General features: G+C 40.9%; 1 protein-coding gene across 3 annotated transcripts in view; it reads right to left on the reverse strand.

Moving 5' to 3' along the window:
• Positions 1 to 15740, reverse strand: part of LOC147106260 (ras-related protein Rap-1b) — an 84465-nt gene that overhangs the window by 16035 nt on the left and 52690 nt on the right. For all 3 annotated transcript variants that reach the window (XM_086009224.1, XM_086009223.1, XM_086009222.1), the window contains 2 exons: positions 11122 to 11178; positions 9575 to 9715 (listed from right to left, as the gene is read on the reverse strand). In XM_086009224.1, coding sequence (XP_085865350.1) covers positions 9575 to 9715; positions 11122 to 11178 — 198 coding nt within the window. The remainder of the gene's footprint in view (positions 1 to 9574; positions 9716 to 11121; positions 11179 to 15740) is intronic.

A 15740-nucleotide genomic window follows, 5' to 3' on the forward strand; every position in this document is an offset into this window, starting at 1 on the left:
TTCTTCTCCAACCCACTTAGGCAATCAAAATTAGTCAGAGAGACTACATTTGCCCTAAACCACATTGCAAACCTTGTGGAACAAAGTTGAATTGATGTAGAACCATCCACTGCTGCTCCTGAAACACTAGAGCATCTAGTTTGCCATGTTTTTTCCAATTGTTTTTCCTCTAAACAGGACAACTAAATATAAATCAGTGTACATCATGTCGCTCAAGAATATTATCCAGCTCGATCTAACTGGAACTTGCTAAATATATTTACCATCCAGCAACTGCTCAATTTCAACATACTGATGAAGTCAGACATTATGGTTTAGATCCTGTTTTTTGTTAGTCACTGCCACTAAAGGACAGAGTTGGATTTATACAGCACCTCATTATATCTTTCAGAAACTCAAAAGCACTTTATATATAATGAAATATTTGGAAGCACTTCAACTATGGTGCAGGCAAATGTGGCAGTCATTTTGCACACATCAAGATCCCACAAACAGCAAGGAGATGAATAATTAGTTGCAAGATACCAGAAGTCCCTGCGCTTCTTTGAATAGGTCTTTCAAGTACACTAGAATCAAGAGAACAGCTAGATAGTGCCCTGGTTTTAAAGTCTCAAAAGCCTCTAAAAATAGTAATTTTGACCATGGCTCAAACTGTGAGTACGGCTTGAATTCCTAACCGAACTCAGGTGAGTGTGCTACCAAGCCACGCTAATGCCCAAGAAAATATGGAATTTGGATCTGGCAAGTTAAATTGAGACTACAAGATGATTTTTGATATTTATACCGAGAAGGAAGCACAGTTATTGAAGCAATCCATCTACTCCCTGTTGTGTAGGAATTACAATTTGGAGTTTGGCATATTAGAGGCAGAATCTGATACTGTCAAATCCATTATATCCGGTGTAAAATTTATTACATACAATAAACATCAGGCATATTCTTAAGTGTTATGAATACAGTGGGCCAGATATTCCGATCCCTATGGGTGTGTACGCGCTGTGGACCCACCCGTAGGGACATCGAAAATGCCGGTTTCAGGCATGCGCTGAAAACCGGCATTTCCAATCTGTCAAGAAAGCTCTCGACAGATCCTCCGGCTGCCCTGGAGAAGGGCCTCTGCGGGCGGATAGTTCCGCTTTTTGGAGACCCTCCACCCGCAGAAAACCCTTACAATTCTCACGCCTGGTAAAAGCGTAAGGCCTGCTTTTACCAGGGTAAGAGTTGAAAAAAAGTTTAAAATTTTTTTTTTTCCCCACTGATTTATCATTTAAAAATACTTTTTAAAGAGTTTATTTTTAGCCCTGTAAAAAACTAAAAAAATTATTTTTTGTTTAAAATACTTAATTTATTGTAATTTCAAGCCATTTAAAAAATGTGATTTAAAAAAAATGTATTTAAAGTTTTACTATGTTTTTCCACTGATCTCCATTCATATATTGACAGGTCTTCCTGTCAAATGTATGAAGGGAGATTCCCTTCTGTGATTGGCTCCCCATGGCCCACGTGATCCTAGGGATGCTGCGAACTACCTGCGCCTCTGGGATACATGGGCCCTGCGCACTTGCAGTTTGGAGAGGCCCAGGAGCGGAAGTGTGCGCGTCCCGGGAGCCCTCAGGTAAGGGCGCAGGGAGGCCTGCGATCAGAAAATACGGGCCATTACCATTTTACAATTACACTTAACTACGTAAGAGATCAACCTTTCCTGAAATATTGACACTCCTATAAAACTTACAAAAGGACATAACAAAACACAATTTGCAACCTTAAAGTAAAGATACTTTTCCCCCAGTAGTTATTTGTTTGTTACTTGCTGCACAAGAGCATAAGAAATAGGAGCAGAAGTAGGCCATACGGCCCCTCGAGCCTGCTCCATCATTCAATAAGATCAAGTCTGAACTTCCACAACAGCTCCACTTTCTCACCCTATCCCTGTATCCCTAGAGTCCCTTAGTTCCCAAAAATCTATCAATCCCAGTCTTGAATATACTCAGCGACTGAGCATTCACAATCCTTTGGGCTTCCCCCTCTCCAAATCCCATTCTTCTCTTTTGGACCCCATTCCCCCTCTGACCCCGTTTTCCCTCCTCCTGGCCCCCATTCTCTGACCCCGTTTTCCCTCCTCTTGGCCCCCATTCTCTGACCCCTATTCCCCAGTCCCCCCCCTCCAATCTCATTCTCTAGTCTTCCTTTCTCTTCAGCAGCATTACTACAGTAGTGTTTTACAATTATTTTCTAAAAAAAACCTATAATTTGCATTTTCACAGTTGGGGTGCTGCAGTGTTTAAAAAATAGGATGAATGGCCATTTAAAAAAGAAATTAATCAGTAACTTCTTATTGCTTTGTTGGTAATGACCAAAACCAGAGTCTGTAAACTTGGTTAGCTGGAAGAGTGAAATATGGCAATTTGAGGCATGCGACACAAGAATTACTAAAGAATTTTTAAAATTATTCACAACATAACTGAAACTGAACAACATGAAGCTGTTCATTACAGGCATCAAATCATTATACAGGAAACTCTCTCTTTTTACAGGCACCTAAATAACCGGAATCTCTCTTAACTGGCAAAATTCAGGAGTAGGATCAGGTAAGTTTTACTTCATATTAGTGGCCGTGTAACCGGGGTTCCTGCACCTGTTGCCATGCAACAGGGACGCCTGGATCTGTGGCCATGTACAGGGCTCTCGTACCTTAGTAAATATACCTCTGTAACCCGGACTTTTTGATCAACTGGCACTACGCCGGTCCCGGATAAAAAAAAGTTTCCTGTATATGTGGTGCAGTTTATACTAAAAATCATACAAATATTATGCACACCTAGAGATACGAGTTCTTCTAAAAAAAAATAAAGCCACAATAACCTCAACAGGGGCTTTGGTACTAGCACAAATTCATGAGAACACAGCAAAAAGCGTGAAATGGGCACAAAGTCCACTTCTTCTCCAGAAGGGGAAAAAGCACAAAGCTTTCTCCTCCCACCCAAACACTTTGGGTTGAAATTATGTCCATGAAACCAGGGGGAAAACCTAATAATGAAGATTCTAAATAGATTTTTATTTTGGGCCTTAACACTACTGCAGTAAAGATCAAAAATGTAGCAGCAGCCTATCTGTTTTGCAATGGGTGCTGCTGCCAGTAAAAGATTTGATCAGACTGCAAAGGGCCTGGGTACAGGTATTTGAAACAGAAGCTCTTCAACACTATCAGTAGGCAGATCAGCAGTTTCTTGTTGCAAACACTGATCTTGTAGCTGAAACAATGGGGCCAAGGGCTGGACAGCCAATTTACATCTCATTGTTGGGGGCTGAAGAGCAGCAAACCATATACACGCCAGTCCCAAATAGACAGAAACTTTTTTTTTGCCTGATGACCTTGTAGACCCCTGAAGTCCATGGATCCCAATTAAAAAAGCATGTTCGGCTGCAAGTGCAGCTTTTAAGTGTTTCTTCCCCAAATTACCTTGGAGCACACTTTCCTTTACTATACAGGACCGAAGAAGAGAGAACATTAAAAGATGTAAATAGGCTTGAAACTGAAGACGAGCAAGACGACAATAAATAGGCTGAATGATTACTTCCTCAAAGTATCCAGTGCTTAAAACAAATAAATATCCAAGATTAGATGGTACAGGAAACTTTTGATTAACCGGCCCCTAAATAACCAGAACGCTCTATCCACCGGCAAAATTCAGGAGTCGGTTCAGGTAACTTTTTTTTTTTTTTAACTTTTAGTTACTTTTTTTTAACTCCATTTGTTGCTGTGCAAGGGTGCAGCTGAAGCTGTTGCTAAGCTACAGAGACGCTTGCAACTTGTGCCGATTGTTTTGAAGCTGTTGCGCAACAGGGTTTGTTGCTTTATACAGAGCTCCGAGCCTTTTACTAGAGCGTTCGGTTATCCGGAATTGTTGATGAACCGGCAACACGTCGGTCCCGTCCGTGCCGGATACCAGAAAGTTTCCTGTATTTATCCAAGAGTGTTGAGAGAGACTTGCAAGAAGATTTGCATGATAATCATTGTGAGGGAACCGATGGACACTTGGGAGATACCAGTAGATTCAAAATAAGTAGTGATACCCATATTCAAAAAGGGTGATAAAACAGACATGACAAACCCATAGTCTTACTTCAATTCTGTGTAAAATAGTAGAATTAATCAGAGGTAAACTGGAGAGTTATCTATACAACAACCTAGTTAAATGAAGTCAATGTGGCTTTAGCCAGAAGATCCTGCCTGACCAATTTTCTTGACTTCTTTGAGAAAGTGTACAGGTCCCACAAGTCAACACAGTAACGTTTACTACGTTGTGCACTTAAATTTCAAAAAGGCATTTGATAAAGTTAAACACAAAAGATTACTAATTAAGCTCAAAGCTGTAGGGAATCTGGGCAAAACTGGAGTATGGATAAAATGGATGAAAGTGAGAAAACAATAGGTAGAGGTTAGAGAGGCAAGGGTTAGTACCAAGTGGGCTGCTCAGGGCTCAGTGTTGGGAAAGCCAAAAAGGGTAGAATATAAGTCAGAGGAAGTTATAATCAAACTGTACAGTGCTCTGGTTAGACTGTAACTTGAGTAGTGTCCAATTCTGGTCACCGAGAAACAGCGGAAACATTTAAGTGCTGAAGGCAGTGCACGGAAGAACCATTAGGCTGATCCCTTTTGCCAGGGGTCCGAGTTAAGGAAAGATTGAAGAGACGTGAGCTTTTCAGCCTGGAAAGGGAGGAGTCTGAGAAATGATCTTAGAGGTATTTAAAGTAAGTGGCATGGAAAAGGTTACAGGTTAGTACTACTTTAAATAAAACTGCACAATAGGATAAGGGGGCGGGTTCAAACTAATAAAAGGTAACTTTAGAACTGATATAAGGAGGATCTTCTTCACGCACACAGCGATAAACACTTAGAATAGACTTCAGAGCAGAGTGGTGGAGGTGAAACCCTTGAATTATTTAACTAAATGCAGCAACGGGGGTCTGGTGAAGAGTGCAAGGTTTTTCTGAAGGCATGGATTAATTAGGATGGGTCAAATGGCCTACCGCGTCCATAAGTATTGTGTGATCTGAAAGGTGTACACTATGCTTAAGGTTATTTAGTCTGGATTATCTTTCATACAACACATTTTAATAACCTCAAATGCATTATAGGAGTACATCATATGAAGCAAAGCAAATTCACGAGAAACAACTCGACATAATTTACCTCTTCTAAACAAAGAAAATTGACCAATATTTCTTCCTTTTTCTTGGAAAATAAATCCAAGAGCCTTATTTATTTATTATAAATATATACAAGGAGACTGCAGCTAATTTCTATACACAAAACCATGTAGCAAGCTCAGAGGAATAGCAGTAGGCTATTTGCCTCATTATGTTTCCTCTGCCAACTGGTTAGCCATGATAGTTCGCCGTCATTAATTTCAATTTCCAACCATTTCTCCATATCCCTCAACACCTTTAAATCCCAAGTAAGCATCCATCTCACCTTTTAAATACGTCAATTGATTCAGTTCCGACAAAAGGTCATCGACCTGAAACGTTAACTGTTTCTCTCTCCACAGATGCTGCCTGACCGGCTGAGTATCTCCAGCTTTTTCTGTTTTTATTTCTGGTTAATTGTTACTGGACTCCATCCAAGGCATTATCCTTCCTAAGGTGGGGTGCTCAGAATTGAAACGGATGTCTGACCAGTACTCTGTATAAACACAGTAGTTCTTCCTTGAACTTGTATTCTCTATTTCTTGTAATGAAAAACAGCAACCCATTAATCTTTGATAATTTTGTGCCCAAAGCTAGCTTTTAATAACTTATGTAACTGGACTCCTAAATCTCATATTTCATCAACACCCCGCAGTGCTTCCTCATTTAGACTTTATTCCCATCTCCCATTCTTAATATCTCACACTTTGTTACATTAAATGGCGTGTCATTCTGCCCACTGGTGGAAAAAGCACCTGTGGTTTAACATCCTTCAATAGATTCAAGCCTCAATTCTGTTTAGTTGAAGAGATAAGCAAATGTAGTAAACCACAAATAGTTGATTTAATTTCTCAGCACAAATTCCATTTCCTGTCAAAGCATTTTGACTGCTATAAAGCAGTTATTAATTATAAGGGCTGTTACACTGTAATACATTGACGTGATTAAGTAGTACACTTGTATCCGTGTATTATTGGCTGTTGCTTGGGCCAGAGAGAAGGATCCAGCAATGACGGAGAGCTTTATTTAAGGTGAAGCAGGAAGCCCACTTAAGTATAGAGGTGGCGAATGCCATCTGATCTAGGCACTATCAAACTGTGGGGCAATTGATGAGTATATGCTTTAGCAGTAACTATCATCAGTTGAGAAGAAGCATAGTAGTGTTAAGGTTTGACCTGGTTATATTGACTATACCAAATTGTCAACCGTCAGGTTCTGGGCTTCTGAGAGGCAGAAAGTTGTTTTTTAGTCAATCACTCTAGTAAAGAAATGCCCCCTTTCACCTCTAAAATAGACATTATGAGCAGAGAGCTTAAAGAATAGAGGCAAGTGAAACCTCTGACTTCAAAATTGAGGGGGGGGGGGGGGTGGTGGTGGGGGAGAAAGAGGAAAAAAAGAGTTACACACACACCCCATACAATAATCTGAAACAAAATCATTTTTTGTTTCTCAAAGAAAAGTTCTTCTCTTCTGACGACTCTAAACCAATATACCTCACTCCTAATTTTTAAACGCATGTTTTAAACTGTTTTCGCCATTCTTAGTTTTACTACTTCCTCATCCCCTTAGTTAATTTATCAAAACTAGTTCGCACCTCAATTTCTAAATCTGGATTTTTTTTTGGGGGGGGGGAGGGTTTTTAAGAAAAAGATCAAAAAATACCAAGGACAGAAATCAATTGACGAAACGTCATCAACCTGAAACGTTAACTCAGTTTCTCTCTCTCCACAGATGCTGCCTGACCTGCTGAATATTTCCAGCATTTTCTGTTTTTAATTTCAGAAATCAAATTGCTTGTGTAACTAACATGGACAGCAGCCAGATCAGTGTACATATACAAGACCTACCAACTTTTTTTTGTGGGGATGCAGGAAGATAGTTCAACTTGCAGCAGAATCAGTAGTGGCCAATTCTGCAGCTATATATCAGCCTCAAAGAGGGTTGTCCCCAAGTAGGTAGCCAACCTGGGGAAATAAAACCAAAACCAGAAAAGAGAAATAAAACCAGAATATGGCACCTTTATCTGGGTTAGACAGAGCTAGCTACAACTTAGACCTTTCAAAAAATGTTCCTTCAAGGTAAACCAAGTCAAAAGTGGAGGCCTTGTTTATTTGCTCCAAGTGTCATATCTATCAAGGCACAAGGTTCAGTTGGAGCACTCTCATATCCAGTCCTATCATAATATCATGGCAAACAGACCCAAAGTACACGGAAACTGTCCTGCTGAAGCCTCTTGACAAGAGGCCAAAGGTGTGAATCTTTCCAACTTCAGGAATCATTGAGCACAGAAGGAGGCCATTCAGCCCATTGTGTAGAACAAAGGATTTATTCCAAAACTATTTGACAATAATCACCATGAACTAAAATAGTCTGCATTTCTCCACTTGAATTAGAAGCGAAAGCAATACATATTCAGGAAATGGTCCTTCTGGTAACAATACTCATCCGAAGAGAGATATTTACATAGGCACTGAAGCAGCAATCAGAAACCAGCACTTTGTGAATGCACTAGGTACTGAAACAAGCTGAAATTGAACTACTCTACTTTAATATCTTCCATATGCGGGGATGTTCGCTGATGACTGCAGTGTTCAGTTCCATTCGCAACTCCTCAGATAATGAAGCAGTCCATGCCTGAATTAGCAAGACCTGGATGGCATTCAGGCTTGGGCTGATGAGTGGCAAGTAACATTCACGCCACACAAGTGCCAGGCAATGACCATCTCCAACAAGCACAAGTCTAACCACCGCCCCTCGACATTCAACAGCATTACTATCGCTGAATCCCCCACTATCAACATCCTGGGGGGGGGGGGGGGGGGGGGGGGGGTGCGGGTGGTCACCACTGACCAGAAACTTAACTGGGCCAGCCACATAAATATTGTGGCTACAAGAGCAGGTCAGAGGCTGGGTATTGTGCAGCGAGTGTCTCATCTCCTGACTCCCCAAAGCCTTTCTACCATCTACAAGGCACAAGTCAGGAGTGTGACGGAGTACTCTCCACTTGCCTGGATGAGTGCAGCTCCAACAATACTCAAGAAGCTTGCCACCATCCAGGACAAAGCAGTCCGCTTGATTGGCACCCCATCCACCACCGACGCACCGTGTCTGCAGTGTGTACCAGCCACAAGATGCACTGCAGCAACTCGCCAAGGCTTCTTCAGCAGCACCACCCAAACCCGCGACCTCTACCACCTAGAAGGACAAGGGCAGCAGGCGCATGGGAACACCATTACCTGCAAGTTCCCCTCCAAGTCACACACTGTCCTGGCTTGGAAATATATCGTTGTTCCTTCATCGTCGCTGGGTCAAAATCCTGGAACTCCCTCCCCAACAGCGCTGCGGGAGTGCCTTCACCACACGGACTGCAGCGGTTCAAGAAGGCGGCGCACCACCACTTTCTCAAGGGCAATTAGGGATGGGCAATAAATGCTGGCCTTGCCAGCAATGCCCACATCCCAGGAACGAATTAAAAAAAAATTCCTACAAAATAATGGCACAAAAATCAAGCTCCTCAAGATCCATTTTGAAGAGTAGGCTTTCCAGAGAGTGTGGCTGAATGATTATAAATGGTACTGCGAGCAGCCTCTTCAAATAGTACAGATCCAGCACTGGATAGATTTGCTGTGGCTTTTGGGGGAAACAATGCATCAATATTAAGAATTTTTTCTTTTTTTTTGGAAATATAAAAACCTTATCCTTCCCCCACCACACATTTTCTCGAACATAAGAAATAAGAGTAGGCCATACAGCGTCTCGAGCCTGCTCCGCCATTCAAGAAGATCATCGACCTCAACTCCACTTTCCCGCCCGATCTGCATATCCCTCGATTCCCCTAGAGTCCAAAAATCTATCTCTCTCAGCCTTGAATATACTCAGACTCAGAATTCACAGCCCCAGAAGATATGCAGCAACTGGTCCCAAATCAGTTGCAGGGGGAAGCATTGGGTAATAGCACAATTATTGTGATATTGTGTGGAAGTAGCCTGGTAATATTCCCCATCTAATTTCATCCCCTCTTTTTATGGGGTAATGTCTGGCTTCCACTTGGCAACTCCACAGCAACATAGGAGATCTAAACATGAGCGCAGCCCCCACTAGTTTGTGGTGTTATGCATCGATTTTACAGTGTGCTGCTTGAACAGGTTTTTTGTTAAAGGTAGGAAAAAGACTACTTCATCTTTTGTACAATCTGAAATAAATTTTGGTTTACAGTAATTTTCTCTGCTCTTTCCCTCTGCCATTTTATATTTAAAATACAAGGAATATATCTGTCACACAAACTGAAATAAGCATTTTCATTATTGGTTGGATCAAAACAGAAGCCAAGCCATGAAAATTCTGGATTAGGTTTTCCAGGAAAGGGTCGGTTGTACATACTTACATCATCAGTGTCTTTGACCCTAAGAATTTGCTCTCTTAGATCCTGCAAGTCATTAAATGTCGACTGTGCTGTTATAGAATATACTAATGCAAAACCTTGTCCATTTTTCATGTAAAGATCTCTCATTGCAGTAAATTGTTCCTGTAAATAAAATAGACTCAAATCACATCTACTGTTTCAAATTTGAGTTTAAAAAAAAAATTGTAACTTGATTCATTAATTGAAAAAATACACTGTGCAAATATAGTGCATCTTTACATATACCACTTAAATAACTGCACTTAAAAATTGTACACTATGAGCAATTACTTGTTTCAGTAGTGGCCAGCTCAGATTGCTTTGGGCTTCCAAATATTGACAAATATCAAAGCTTGGTCACCCTAATGATACAGCCAGGTTCAGATTAATTGTTTTTGGAACCAGTTTAATTAGAAATCAAATTTTACTCAGAGCAGGATGCTTGAAGTATTGTAAAATATCCAGTACAATTACATGACATTAAAAACAATGGGACAGCAGCATAACATTCCCAAATGGCACAAATGTATTCAGCCCAGAGGGTAACCAATGCATGTGGTATCCAAAAATGTGAAATGAAGCAGATAGTTAAATCTAATTGAATGATCAGTGTTAAATTAAAAGCAATAGGAAAAGAAAGTTAGCGAAAATTGCGCTTGTAAATGCCTGAAGGAATGCCATTCATGGAAAACAAAATCCAAAGTGGTGGAAGCAAGCAGGAAACAAACTGAATAATGGAAAGGAACGGAGGTTTGACAGAAAAATAAAGATGAAAAGCAGCGGATTTCCAGAAGGGGAAAAAGCTGATGGCCAGATTTATGATTTTAATGTACACGAATGACACCCTTCAAACGGATTGCTAGACCCTGGAGGAGGAAATATTTTAATAAAAATGGAAAGAATGAGTACTGTAGCAAACAACTATGGATATGGTCACTGACAAATCTGCAAAAATTAAACCAAGTATGCCCAACTGCCTATAAGAGGCCTGTATAATGTGCATACCTGGCAAATGTGATATTATGATTTCTCGGAGACTTCGAAGCCCAGTTTACAAAACCAGGTGTTAGCCATCACAACAATGTATGACTGAACTATACAAATGGCTAAAGTCATCTAAAGTAAAACAAAACACACACACATTGATTTGTTGCACACTTTACTCAAAGCCCAATTTGTGCGGGAATGTTTCCACTTGCGGGAGAAGCCAAAACTAGGGGCTATAAATACAAGATAGTTACTAATAAATCCAATAGGGAAATAAAACGAGAAATGTCTTCACTCAGAGTGGTTAGAATGTGGAACTCGCTACCACAGGAAGTGGTTGAGGCAAATAGCTTAGATGCTTTCAAAAGGAAACTAGAAGAGTACATGAGAAAAGGAAATAAAAAGATATGCTTAAAGAAAAAGGTGGAGATGAAGCTGATGGAATGGGAGGAGACTCGTGTGGGGTATATAGCCACCAGCACAGGCTAGTTGGGCCAAATTGCCTGCTTCTGTGCTGTATATTCTATGTAACTCTGTCTTACCGTTCCAGCTGTATCCAGGATTTCAAGCATACATTGTTGACCATCTACTTCAACTTGCTGCCAAAAAAGAAGAAACCGGTGTTGAAATTAACAGGGACTAGCTTAATTGTTTCTGGCAACTGACTTAAATGTCAGCAGAAATTCTTTTACAGTAATCAGACAAATTACAGAACTAATTAATGCTCTTATCTTCATCAAATCTGCAATACACAATATATTTCACAGAACCTAGCAATCTTTAAAAAAGTTTAAAACATACTGTGGCATAAAGGATTCTATAAAACAGATTTATAAACCTTTAGCCACAACAATCGGTATTACGAGCAGTATTATTAGACATTTTCAGCTGAAGACATAGGCTCACATTCTTGACACAAATCATCCATCATCACTGAAATAAAGAGTAGATTGCCTTTCAAAAGCTAGGCTTTATTAACCTTAAAAAACCAGCAAGTACATGTTGAGCACCCAGTCTCAACCAAACTGTAGAAAACTGAATTTAAGATGGCCACCACAGGTCACATGGAATCAACTAAGCAATAAGTTTACAGCATATATCTCAAGGCAGGAAAACAGGCAACCAATTACAATGCTTCTTATAAAACAAGAATAATCACCACATTCACCCCTCCTTTTAAAATATACTTCAACCTAGGTAGCCTTTACAGTTTACAATTAGTTATTTATGACTAGAGCCTTCAACAATTTTAAAATTTTACTATTAAATTATTAATTATTTTAAAAGTCCATTTTTAATCGGTCGACCGGATATCTTGTTCGTATCGACCTTCTTAGCCTTGGTGGCGTTCCTTGCCCTCCCACACCAGGAGAGACAGAAATATCTTCTGCAGGGAGGCTATCAATATCCCGATTATCAACGGTTTCCGGATTGGAAGTCCCATTAGAAGGTAGACTGGAAGGGTCATGAACATCCATCGGGGGCAGACTAAGAGAATTGTAAGTGTCTGCAATAGGATTGGAAATGTTCGTAGTATCTGTGACGACATCATTATCTGAATTATGGCTATTGTTAATGTCCTCAAGAGGGGGCTGGCCACCACAAGGAGCTAAGTCTTTAACTGAAACCGTACTTTCTTTCCCATCTTGGAATCGAATGTGAGCATATTGGGAATTTGCCTCCAATAGCTCCACCTCCTCCACTAAAGGATCATACTTTGACAGTCTAACATGGCGTCGGAGCAGCACAGGTCCCTGCATAGCAAGCCATGAAGGTACCGAATATCCCGTAGTGGATCTCCGCGGATCGTTGAAGAGCCTTTCATGGGGGGTCACATTAGTAGCCGTTGAAAGCAATAATCTAATGGAATGCAGGGCATCAGGCAGTACCATTTCCCACTGTGTATTCTTAAGGTTCCGGGATGTCAAAGCCAACGTAACTGCCTTCCAGATCACCCCATTGTATCGTTCGCACTGTCCATTACCCTGGGGATTATACGGGTTAGTTCTACTAGTAGAAATTCCCCGACTCTGGAGGTATTCCTTCAACTGGGAAGGCATAAAAGAACTTCCCTGATCCGAATGGATATACGCAGGCATCCCAAAGATGACAAAAAGTTGAGTCAGACATTTAATAACTGTAGCAGCTGATACATCTGCACAAGGAAAAGCAAAAGGGAACCACAACAGTAAATATATATCGATTCTGAGTCGTTGAAGGAAGAGGCCCCTTAAAATCAACGCTCAGGCGTTCAAAGAGAGAAGTAGCCTTTAGAAGATGAGCTCGTTGAGGCTTAAAGAAATTCGGTTTACACCGGGCGCAGACAGAGCATGACGAAGTCATCCGCTTGACGTCTTCAACTGAAAAGGACAAATTCTTACTGCGTACGAAGTGTATCATCCTCATAACACCAGGATGGCACAAAGCATTATGAAGATTAATAAGCGTATCTCCGTGAAGCACAGAACAATAAGCCCTCGACAGCGCATCAGCGGCAACATTATCCTTCCCCGGACGATAGACTATATCAAAATGGTAGCATGCCAACTCGATCCTCCACCTCATTATTTTATCATTCTTAATCTTTCCGAAATGTTTGACATCAAACATGAAGGACACAGATTTTTGGTCAGTTACTAACGTAAAATGTCGCCCAGATAAATAATGTCTCCATTTACGCAGTGCTTCTACTATTGCGTACGCCTCTTTCTCTATTGATGAATGTCTCTGCTCACTATTGCTCAGAGTACGTGAGAAAAAGGCCACAGGTCTTCCATTTTGGTTCAGGGTAGCCCCAATTGCAAAATCGGAAGCGTCCGTCTCAATCACAAAGGGAACCTGCTCATCAATAGAATGCACAACTGCTCCAAGGATATCCTTTTTAAGATTATCAAAACACATCCTGGCCTCCCATGATAGAGGATATGTCGTAACCCGAATAAGGGGCCGGATCTTCTGCGAGAAGTTTGCAATCCAATTAGAATAATAAGAAAACAGTCCAACAACTCGTTGCAAGGCCTTAGAATTAGTAGGGCAAGGTAAATCAATCAGTGGTCGCAGCCGTTCTGGACCTGGTTTAATCTTGTTTCCCGAGATAATATACCCCAGTAAATTTACCTCGGTGGTCGAAAAGATACACTTCTCTTTATTGAAAGTTAAGCCAACTTTTTCCACAACTTGAAGGAATCTTTCTAGATTAAAATCGTGCTCCACCCTTGATTTGCCACACACCGTGATGTCATCTAAATATGAGAAGGTGTCAGAGAGAGAGTTATCACTTATAAAAGCATCCATTGCCCGTTGAAAACAGGCGACACCGTTAGTAACACCGAATGGTACTCGGCAAAACTGGTACAGCTTTCCGCCAGCTTCAAAGGCCGTATATGGTTCATCCCTCTTAGCGATAGGAATCTGATGATAAGCACTCTTTAGGTCAATAGTGCTAAAAACCTTATATTGAGATACTTTATTGATAAGCTCATCAATCTTAGGCAGGGGGTACGCATCTAATTGAGTATACCTGTTAATAGTTTGAGAGTAGTCTATCACCATTCGCCTCTTATGTCGCTCATTAGTGGTGACAACTACCTGTGCCCGCCAGGGCGAAAAACTAGGTTCAATGATTCCTTCCGATAAAAGACGTTGAACTTCAGAATTAATAAATTCTTTATCCTGACTGCTATACCTTCTTGACTTGGTAGCAATTGGCTTACAGTCCGGCATCAAATTGGAAAAAAAAGTGATAATGGAGAAATGAATAAAGAAGTTAATCCACAAATAGACAAAGGTGGCTTGGTTCCTCCGAAAGAAAGACTGAGGGACTCATGTAATTGAAGCACATCATGACCAATCAAAATGTCCGCACAGAGATCAGGCAGAACGGATAGGCGTATATCAGTATACATATTACCTAGGAGAATTAATTTCACAAGGCAACAACCAGCTACTTGTGAGGTGAGAGTCGTCTGAGCCATACACACCTGATAGGAAACAGGCGAAATTTTCAAACGCTTCTCCCTCACAAACTGAAGACTTATAAAGCTCTCAGTACTACCCGTATCTATAAGGGCCTTCACTTCTAACCCATTAACTTGGGCCATAACTATAGCTTTGTTTAGGCCATGGGAAAAGGCGGCAGAAACTGGTGCAATAAACGCCCTATCTAAAGGCTGAATGGTCGCAGAGGAGGCAACCGATTTGCAAACACGTGCGTAATGACCTCCCTTGCCGCATTTACTACACACAGCCTCCCGGGCAGGGCATTTCAGACAGGGGTGCCGGGCGTTCCCGCAAAAATAACACTTCTGAATCCTAGAGGCAACAGCTGCCGAAGTAGAAACTGTTTCGGAATCTGATAAACCACTCCTATTAAATCCACGTAACTCCCTTTCATCCGGAACTGCCGAAACCACAGTCGCAGGCCGATCAAAAAGAGCATAAGAATCCGAACTTCTCTGAGCCAAATCCAATGTAGAGGCTTGCTCAAAAGCACTAAGATCCAAGATCTTATTTTCTAATAACCGCTGACGAATTGATCTAGACAGTAATCCATTAATAAATGCATCCCGTACCGACTCTTCCCTATGTTCTTCTGCAGACACGGCCTTATAATTACAGTTAGCACCAAGGCGCCGGAGTGCTTGTAAATAAGCATCCAAGGATTCTCCTGCCTGCTGCCTACGGGCAGATAAAAGGTGACGTGCAAATACCTCATTTTTGGGTTTAACAAAAATTTTTTCCAACGTAGCAATAGCCAATTCATAAGTTTCACAGTCCAAAATATACTTATACACATCCGGAGCAATGTAGTTGATTAGTATATCCAACTTATTTAGAGATTGCTGATCCAACACACCCAAAAAGTTTTAAAATGTATGATACCAATGTTTCCATTGATCATCCACTCCTGCAGAATTAGGGTCAGCATTAAATCGTTCCGGTCAAAGATATCGTTCCATTATAGCAAAAGGTTAATAAATTGAAATAAAGAGTAGATTGCCTTTCAAAAGCTAGGCTTTATTAACCTTAAAAAACCAGCAAGTACATGTTGAGCACCCAGTCTCAACCAAACTGTAGAAAACTGAATTTAAGATGGCCACCACAGGTCACATGGAATCAACTAACCAATAAGTTTACAGCATATATCTCAAGGCAGGAAAAC

Source organism: Somniosus microcephalus, chromosome 16, assembly GCF_052327205.1.
Source record: "Somniosus microcephalus isolate GS21.2 chromosome 16, FLI_Smic_1.0, whole genome shotgun sequence".
Classification (NCBI taxonomy): domain Eukaryota; kingdom Metazoa; phylum Chordata; class Chondrichthyes; order Squaliformes; family Somniosidae; genus Somniosus; species Somniosus microcephalus.